This window comes from Myotis brandtii, unplaced genomic scaffold, assembly GCF_000412655.1.
Source record: "Myotis brandtii unplaced genomic scaffold, ASM41265v1 scaffold397, whole genome shotgun sequence".
NCBI lineage: Eukaryota > Metazoa > Chordata > Mammalia > Chiroptera > Vespertilionidae > Myotis > Myotis brandtii.
In genome coordinates this window covers 4,767,988-4,778,378 of record NW_005365229.1, presented here as the reverse complement: position 1 = coordinate 4,778,378, position 10,391 = coordinate 4,767,988, and the positions used below count along the sequence as shown (strand labels likewise).

Here is a 10,391-nt window from a genome sequence, read left to right as displayed (position 1 = left end):
CCGCCCTTGACAATCCCCTGGCCTCCCCTACCCCCCAGTGTCTTATGTCCATTGGTTTTGCTTATATGCATGCATACAAGTCCTTCGGTTGATCTCTTACCCATCCCCTCCTGCCCCCACACCCTCCCTGGCCTTCCCTCTGTAGTTTGACAGTCTGTTCGAGGCAGCTCTGCCTCTGTATCTATTTTTGTTCATAAGTTTATAATGGTCTTTATTATCCATGAATGAGCGAGGACATAAAAGCTTTGAATCATAGAAAAAAAATGTTTTACCACATTCATAACTAAAGAAATGCATTTTAAAATAAGGTAGACTGACAAAGATTTTAAAATACTGTTATGCTAGCACTGATGAATGTGTGCAAAACTACTGGCAGTGCTGTGATTTTGGCATTTTCTAAGCAAGAGTCAGTATCTATAGGATGTACTTCTATGTTCTGGGCTGTGGTTGAACTGACTCTTCTCTCTGCATTCTGACGCAGTGTCTCTGGGAATTGGTTGTCCTGTAACCGATATAACTGAGAAGGGATAGGAGTTGAATTACCTTGACCCAAAGTGTGAGATTCCTCCTATGGAGTGATTTTTTATTTAGGTCTCCACTGTACCATCATACACAAAGCAGTCACTGGAAAAATTCCTTTAACGTGTTTTGTTCCCAGCTCATCCTGTTTAGATACCACTTGAAGCACCACTGACAACAGTCTTACAAAGTCCGAAAAAGATCTTCCCTCTGCCGATTCTGATCTTTCCTGGAACTTAACCAACACTTGCCTATTTGGATTGCCTGCGGTTCCATACTTCCAATACCCCTCAATGAAGCCATTCCATCAGTCACTTCTATTTAAAAGGCCTCATTCTTTAGTCTATGAGAGTACAAATGTGGCTGTGTTCTAGGTTATTCTGTGGCAATCTTTTTGTTTGTTTTTGTGTGTGCCGATTCTGATCTTTCCTGGAACTTAACCAACACTTGCCTATTTGGATTGCCTGCGGTTCCATACTTCCAATACCCCTCAATGAAGCCATTCCATCAGTCACTTCTATTTAAAAGGCCTCATTCTTTAGTCTATGAGAGTACAAATGTGGCTGTGTTCTAGGTTATTCTGTGGCAATCTTTTTGTTTGTTTTTTTGTTTTTTGTGTGTGTGTGTGGCAATCTTGGTAAGTCTGTTGTTTAGCATCTTAAATTTAGTTCTTAAACCAATCATTATAGATTTTGGAACTTTTCTATACCACCTTCTGAGAGGCCATCTAGAATAACTTCTAGATGGGTTGGGATAGTACCTAATGCTTCATATGTTGTTAAAAAGTATTCTTTTTCTAGCAAAGTGGCATATTCTCTTATGATATCTGTCTATAATTATTATGTGGAGGTGATTTTACAAATAAAACATGCTGTGTCTCCCCCCTCCCCCCGCCAGCCTCCCCAAAAAGCCTGGAAACAATCTAAATGTCCATCAGGAGAGGTGCCCACACAGTGGAATACTAGCGCTCTGTGCATCAATGTGAAACAAACCCCAAGAAAGTATAAGAAGCCCTGCTGGCCCGGCCGGCGTGGTTCAGTGGTTGAGTGTCAGCCTATGAACCAAGAGGTCACACACAGGTCAATTCCCGGCCAGGGCACATGCCCAAATTGCACGCTCGATGTGCCTCTGGTTCGGCCAGTAACCCTGTGTGTGGTCGGGCCGAGGTGGAGGCTCTGCGTCCTTTTATCTCTCTGCCCAGTGTCTCTGTGGTGTTCGGAGTGAGCTGGGAGGGGTCAGTTGTTTAGCATCTCAATGGGCCTTAGACAGTGGAGGGTGGAGCTTAGCTCCCCTGCCCCCCAGCCCCCTCAGGTTGGTGCCCGCACTAGGATTCCCCCATTGGGACTGGGGGGGGGGGGGGGGGGGCGGCGTGCAGGAGGCAGCTGATCGAAGGTTTTCTCTCACTGATGTTTCTCTCACTCTCCCTCTTCCTTCCTCTCTCTTCCTAAAAGAAAAAAAACAACAAAACACACAAAAACGTAACAAAAAGAACACAGAAAGGATTTTTCTCAAAAAACTCCTATAAAGTTAGCTTTAACTTTAACTTAATACTAGTCTTGCCCTGGCCAGTGTGGCTCAGTTGGTTGGAGCTCTGTCCCGTACACCAAAAGGTTGTGGGTTTGATTCCCAGTCAGATCACATACTCAGGTTGCAGGTCTGGTGCCTGGTCGGTGCATGCAGGAGGCAACCAATCAATATTTCACTCTCACATTGATGTCTGTCTCTTTCTCTCTCTCGCTCTAAAAATCAAATCAATTCAATCAATCAATCAATCAATCATTCAATCTATTCTTACTGGTGCCCAAATCTCCATCTGTGAAGCCAGACACTTGAAAGAATGCGGCACACTACCCTACTTGACTCCTCTCAAAGGTGGCCTCGGCACTGGCGCTGGCCTCCTTGCTGTCCCTGCACTACGCCAGCTGGGATCCTGACACAGGCTGCTCTCTCTGCTTGAAATGCTCTTCCCAGACACCTTCACCTCCTTCCAGGCTTTGCTTAAATGCCACCTTCCACGGAGACCTTCCCTGACCACCCTGTTTCTAGTGGGAACCCCTTCTGCTTTGGTTTCTTCATACAACTTCACATAACGTTCACACAGCATTCACTTGTCTGCATCCAACCCCATTCCATCTCAGTGCCGAGGGTCAGGATGTTTCCGTTTTGTCCCCAGGACATCCCACAGCACCCACCAGAGCAGTGTCAGACACACAGTAGGCACCACCGATGTTTGTGATAATGAACGGACATTGCTACACTATGTAGAAGTTCCAGTAGGTTAAACCTTTGACTCATGTCCTTCCCCCCTCCCCCAAAATAATGCTAATCAGAGCAGGCCCTTGATAAACGTGGTTATTTTCTCAGAAGTTACAGCCATATAAAGTGTTTCACAGACCACAGGTTAAGATCGATGACCCACTGAATATGAAATCAATTCAGTGGATTAAACGAGAATATTTTTAATGAAATGAAAGTAGTATAAGAATGCATAGCATAATAATGTTACTTACAAAACTCTTTCAGCTAAGCATGTACGCATATTTGTATAGTATACATTTACTTGTATAGCAGGTTATGATGTGAATGCATTTCTTACAGGGAGTTCATGACCAAAAGTTTGAAATTCACTAATCTAATTTCAGCCAACACATTTCTAAGTTTAAAGATTCAGGCTCTGTAAAATATATTTTTAAAATAAGTTTACTTTTTAAATTTAAAATTCTGTTAACTGAAGGTACTTCCAGATCAGTGAAAAGCAGAATTAATGCTCTCCCACAAAGTATAAATACTATATTAGAAAAACTGTAGTATTTTACAATGTAGACTTGAGCTTTTTCCCCCAGAACACCTCCAATTATTTTACTATATTTTACGCTTGTAAGCATGCAATTCTCTGATTTTCAGTAAGTCAGCTCGGATAGTTTCATTATTCTTTCAATTTTCACTGCATACCACAGGTTAGCTATTTATTCGCATCTAAAATTTCCCCCAAAGGCTGAGCCACTGGGCCCTGTAGGACACCTAGCACACAAAACCACTCTACCAACATAGGGAAGCAGACAAAATGCGAAGACAAAGAAACAGGTCACAAATGACAGAAATGGAGGACAGCAAACGACTGGATATAGAGTTCAAAACCACGGTTCTAAGATTTTTCAAGAATTTTATGGAAACCGCCGATAAATGTATTGAGATCCTTAAGAAATCTAGTGAGACCCTCGATGTTGTGATAAAGGACCAACTAGAAATTAAGCATACACGGACTGAAATAAAGAATATTATACAGACTCCCAACAGCAGACCAGAGGATCGCAAGAATCAAGTCAAAGATTTGAAATACGAAGAAGCAAAAAACACCCAACCGGAAAAGCAAAATGAAAAAAGAATCCAAAAATACGAAGATAGTGTAAGGAGCCTCTGGGACAACTTCAAGCGTACCAACATCAGAATTATAGGGGTACCAGAAGAAGAGAGAGGGCAAGATATTGAAAACCTATTTGAAGAAATAATGACAGAAAACTTCCCCTACCTGGTGAAAGAAATAGACTTCCAAGTCCAGGAAGCGCAGAGAACCCCAAACAAAAGGAATCCAAAGAGGACCACACCAAGACACATCATAATTAAAATGCCAAGAGCAAAAGACAAAGAGAGAATCTTAAAAGCAGCAAGAGAAAAAAAGTCAGTTACCTACAAGGGAGTACCCATACGACTGTCAGCTGATTTCTCAACAGAAACCATGCAGGCCAGAAGAGAGTGGCAAGAAATATTCAAAGTGATGAATAGCAAGAACCTACAACCAAGATTACTTTATCCAGCAAAGCTATCATTCAGAATTGAAGGTCAGATAAAGAGCTTCACAGATAAGAAAAAGCTAAAGGAGTTCATCACCACCAAACCAGCATTATATGAAATGCTGAAAGGTATTCTTTAAGAAGAGGAAGAAGAAAAAGGAACTCTTACCATTTGCCACACCATGGATGGAACTAGAGAGCATTATGCTAAGTGAAAATACTTTCAACAATATATATTAAAATAGTAAAAATTTTAAAGAAGAATATCAACATTCTAGACAGAAAGTTCTTCACTTTCCACTTATGTATCAAATAAAGATTTGTATTCTCTCAAAAATGTCTAAGTTCTTACCACTGGTATACTCAAACATTTTTTACTGTTTCTTAAACTGTATTATGTTTCAGGACTTGTTCTAATTTTCTACTAAGCTATACTTACACTCTATCAAGAAATATCAACTCCTTGAATACAAAGAAACAAAACAAAACAAGTAACAGAGGGGTACCCTCAAATGGTCAAAATATAGGACATAGCCTGGCAGAAGTGGCTCAGTGGTTGAGTGTCAACCTATGAACCAGGAGGTCAGGGTTCGATTCCCAGTCAGGGCACATGCCCAGGTTGCAAGCTCAATCCCCAGTAGGGGGCATGCAGAAGGCAGTCAATCAATGATTCTCTCATCATTGATGTTTCTATCTCTCTCTCCCTCTTTGAAATCAATAAAAATATATTTTTAAAATATCATAGTCCTGACCAGTGTGGCTCAGTTGGCTGAGAGTAATCCATGCACCAGGAAGTTGCTAATTTGATTCCTGGTCAGGGGCACATGCCTGGGTTTCAGGCTTGATCCCCCGTAGGGGGCGTGCAGAAGGCAGCCAAGTGATGTTGCTCTCTCACATCGATGTTTCTCTCTCCATCTCCCTTCCTCTCTCTCTAGAAATCAATAAACTTCTCTTAAAATATATATCCTATATAATAAAACCCTAATATGCAAATTGCCCAAACGGTGGGATGACCGGTCACTATGATGTGCACTGACCACCAGGGGGGCAGACGCTCAACACAGAAGCTGCCCCCTGGTGGTCAATGCACTCCCACTGGGGGGGGGGGCAGGGGGGGGGGGGCGCGCCACTCAGCCAAAGCCAGGCTCATGGCTGGCGAGCGCAGCAGTGGTGGAGGGAGCCTCTCCCACCTCCACTGGAGGCAGATGGTAAGGAGCGAGGGTCCCGGACTGCAAGAGCCCCGGACTGTGAGAGAGAGGGATGTCTGACTGCCGGCTTAGGCCCAATCCCCGGGGAAAGCGGGCCTAAGCCGGCAGGCGGCCATCTCCCAAGAGGTCCCAGACAGCGAGAGGGCACAGGCCTGGCTAAGGGACCCTCCCCCCACCCAGTGCACAATTTCCATGCACCAGGCCTCTAGTATATGACATAAAATGGGGGGGGGGGCAGGAGTGGGGGGGCGCGCCACTCAGCCAAAGCCAGGCTCATGGCTGGCGAGCGCAGCAGTGGTGGCGGGAGCCTCTCCCACCTCCACTGCAGGCAGATGGTAAGGAGCAAAGGTCCCGGACTGCAAGAGCCCCGGACTGTGAGAAAGAGGGATGTCTGACTGCCAGCTTAGGCCCAATCCCCGGGGAAAGCGGGCCTAAGCCGGCAGGCGGACATCTCCCAAGAGGTCCCAAACAGCGAGAGGGCACAGGCCTGGCTAAGGGACCCTCCCCCCACCCAGTGCACAATTTCCGTGCACCAGGCCTCTAGTATATGACATAAAATCCACACCCCAACTTTATTCATACAAGACTATCCTTGTCCCCACTCAAAATCCTTCTCTTTCTTTAAAACAAAAAAATGCCACTAACAAGTTTTATCATTAGTTTGCCAACCAATATCTGAAAACTGGGAGAGGAGTGAACATAGCCCCAGGGAGGCCTGTCCAGTTTATGGGAAAGAAGAAGGTTAAATAGACAGAAATGGTCAAGATTGTAGTTTCAAGAGTCCTCACATCCCAGAGGGCCTGTGTATTACCACAGAGGACTGTACATTAACATTCATAATATTGATCCTGGAAACATCAAAGAAAAGTTCAGTTATAGTCTATTTAACGATTAAGTGTTTTAGAAAAACTTCTAATCATAATGGTTAAAATGAAATGTTTTATACTTTAAAAGTAAGCTTCATGGAAAAATACACTCAGGTGCTCCATTCCCTGTAAATGCTAGAATATCAATGTGTGAGAAATACAATCAATGGCAATGCACTTTATTCATTTCTGTCTCATGGTGCCACATCAGCTACCTAATAAGTCCAGTTCCACTAAAAGACTTCAACCTTTCTATTCTTTTCCCCCCCACCATTTGTTCTTAATAGTATTGCTATACAATCTTCTGCTTTTTTATTTTTATTAATTTTAGGAAGGGAGAGGAGAGGGAAAGGGAGACTGGTATGGCTAGTTATTTCTGCTAAAGCCACTAAGAATTACAGACCATGAAAGTTACGGCTTGGAAAGCCAGTGTCTACTGGGGGAGGGGCTCATCTCCACCTGCTTTTTAACCAGGTAAATGCCCATAGATCAGTTAAAATTGAATAGATGTAGCTGAGTCATGGGTGTAACTAATTTTAAAAGCATAGTTATTATTTAGCAGCCATATAACCAAGAAATGTGACTGGAATAGTAAGAAACTAATGTTCAGCCCTGGCCAGGTGGCTTAGTTAGTTGAAGCACTGTCCCTTATACCAAAAGTTGGGGGTTCCATTCCTGGTCAGGGCACATACCTGGGTTGTGGGTTTGATCCCTGGTCAGGGTGCATGCAGGAGACAACCGATTGATGTTTCTCTCTCACATAGAGCTTTCTTTCTCTCTCCCATCCTCCCTCCCTCCCTCCCCCTTCCTCTCTCTCTAAAAATCAATGGAAAAATATCCTCAGGTGAGGATTAAAAAAAAGAAAAGAAATGGAAACCCATGCAACTACCACAATGAACATAGAAGACAGTGTTAAAAGGGACATTAAAAAAAAAATTTAACATTCAGGCCCTGGCCGGGTAGCTCAGTTGGTTAGAGCATCATCCCGATACACCAAGGTTGTAGGTTCAATCCCTGGTCAGGGCACATACAAGAATCAACCAAGGAATGAATAAATAAGCAGAATAACAGATCAGTGTTTTAGTATCAACATTTCATTTTCCAGTACACCAGATGTTCAAGGTCACTCTGAGCGTAGGAATCCTAATCAGAGTGTTCAAGGCTAACTTACTATACACAGGTGCAAAAGCAAGGATGCAACAGTCTATACACTGCACAGGAGTACCCTTCTATATAACCCAAAAGACTGATGTCTCTATTTTGGCAAGAAGTCGCTTTTGTCTAAGTTAGTCTAAAGTATGTTACTGACCAGCCAGTATGGGACTGTGTTGTGGGGAAGATGTATTACTGACCAGCCGGTGTTGGCTGTTTTTGCTAGGATGGCTCCTGTGTTTGCTACTGTATTAGCAAGGCCTGCTTTACTAGACTGCTTTGTCTAATGGCTCCTTAGTAGCAATGGTTACTTGGGCTGCAATAAAGACTCTCTTATAGGCCTACAACTCCTTATATCTTCTCCATCCAATACACAGCAACCAAGAAATGTGACTGGAATAGAGACTCAGACCCTACAGCTGGTGTAGTAGAGCAGGATCAGGAGTAAGTACACCCACAATTACTGCACTGAGAAGGGCCAAGGAGAAACTCACTCCCCAACACCAGATAACCCAGGTTTTGATGTCCCTACTCCCCAGAATGAATGTACATTTCACTGGGAAGGAATTTAATTACTTGTTGGTTGTAATACTGTTAGTTCCCAACTACCAGACAACTGAAGGTTCACAGGGGAAGGACATTATCTGTAATCAGCCACCTGGTCCTGAAAGTGTAGTAAGTCAGGTGTGTGGACCTCAGTGATTGCAGCTGGGTTCTCCAAATACTGGCCCAAGTCTGGCACTGACTATTGTGATCCCTTCCCACAAGTTTACATCTAACAAACGAGAAAGAACATAATTTTGTAGCCTCATTCACCCTCATTCCCACATACTCCTAGCTTCTTGTCAAACCAAATTATTCAGAGGCACTTCCTTTCCCTGCACCTGATCTTTTCAAGACTTGGCCCCTATGTCCTCTATTCTGTAAAACTTAGTCAAACAGTCAACCATGGCCACACATGCCTCCATTGTGTACACTGCCTGGAAGCCACGTGCTCCCACTAACCTATGACCTTGTCAGCAGGCTAACATCTTTGACATCTCAGAAGGCATTCAAAATATAGTTGTTGATAAACTAGTTAATGAGCAAAAATGAAAAACAAACAGCCCACAAGATGAGACTCTATTCCACACCTCAGAGATATTCTAAGGGTGAGAAGCACTGGGATAATGGTGACATGAGGTCAGTCCTAGATGTAAAACCGAATGCATGCTAAAATTTGGCAACTTTCTCAGGAAAAGAGGAAAAAATACAGGAGAATTCTGAATTTTCTGTATAGGCAAATTCTCTTATAACCATATTCTTTTCCCCCATTATTTAAGAGATTTTATTGGCTAAATTCACTCATCAAACAACTATACCTTCACATTTACCCACACAGGTGACAATGTCAGGGCATCTACAATACAGAAGTTCTTCCAAGAACAAAATCTGTATTGTAGATTCAAGCAAAAGAATGCTTGAACCACTGCAATAGTAGTTGCAGGAGAGGACACAGATTATTAAGAGAAAGAGATTAAAAAACAACAAAATTTGGCTGTGCTGAAAACTGACATATCTTCAAAATGGAGGTGACACTACATGATACAAGGAATAAATACAAACACAGGTGGAACATCTTAAAACATGAACAATAAAGAGGGAAAAAAATCTTACACTCCAGAAAAAGGAGGAGGGGAGGAGACAGGGAAAAACACACACAAGTAACTACTAAAACAACAGGAATCAAATTGATATGACTGCTCATCTGTAACAATGGTGCTAGAAGACAATAGAGCAGTATCATCACTGTGAAGGAAAATTATTTTGACTTGGAATGCAATACACAAACTGATATCCAAGTATGAGGACAAAATAAAAATCCTTTTAGGCAAGGTGGGGCTTAGAAAACTTACCACCTACAGACTTTATTCTGCAAAACTAACACAAGGATATACTCTGATTAAACAGGAAATACATCTGAAAAAAGGAAAACGTTGGATACAAGCAATAGTGATAAAACTTACAGTTGGCTCATATGCTAGTGCATGTTATTTTTAAAAGTCATGGTTAAATAGACTACACCAAAATTTAAAACTCGGGTAACAGAAGAAGTTGTGAAAGATATGAAAAGGAGGTTCATAGAAGATACACAAATGAAGACATTCTTGCTCACTAGTATCCATGCAAGTGTAAATTAGATAAGAAATAACCCATGGATTTGGAAAGATGTAATGTCTGGTGTTGGAGAAGATACCTTGTCATAGGTAGGCTCGTTTCCTGCTAATGGGAATACAAAATGATTACCAGTAAGCCTTTATGGACAACAATTTGGCAATATCGGCCAACATTTCAAATTTGCACAGGCTCTGAATCATCAATTCTAAAACTCTAATTCTGTAATTCTAAAGAAATACCATACATGTGCACAAAGCTTTAAATAGTGCCAATTCTACACAGCAGTGTAATAACAACAGAAACACAGGGAGGGAAAAATCCTGGAAATAATGTTAATGACGTCCATTAATAAGATAATAGTAAGTAAACGATAATTCGTCCTTAATATTGGAAGGTCGGAGACCGTGGATACTTACAAAAATATGTGTAAGCCATGCTGGGAGCTTTAAAACAAAAATTCTGTAGCCCTTGCCAGGGTGGCTTGGTTGGGCGTCCTCCCATGCACCCAAAGGTTGCTGGCTCGATCCCCAGTGCGGGGCGTGCAGGAGGCAGCCAATGAATGCTTCTCTCCCATTGATATTTCTCTCTCTCTCCCCCTCCCTTCCACTCTCTCTAAAATCAACCAAAACATTTATTTTTTTAAAAATTCTGTAGCACAATGTATATGTGGTTTAGATCTTTTTACGTAAAAAATGATT

General features: G+C 42.4%; 1 protein-coding gene across 1 annotated transcript in view; it reads right to left on the bottom strand.

The window, feature by feature from the left end:
• Positions 1–10,143, bottom strand: part of TRAP1 (TNF receptor-associated protein 1) — a 71,716-nt gene extending 61,573 nt beyond the window's left edge. Inside the window, exon 1 of the mRNA XM_005872960.2 lies at positions 10,110–10,143. Within this exon, the coding sequence (XP_005873022.1) occupies positions 10,110–10,128 (19 nt within the window). The 5' untranslated portion in view covers positions 10,129–10,143. The remainder of the gene's footprint in view (positions 1–10,109) is intronic.
• Between the last annotated feature and the right edge of the window lie 248 nt (positions 10,144–10,391).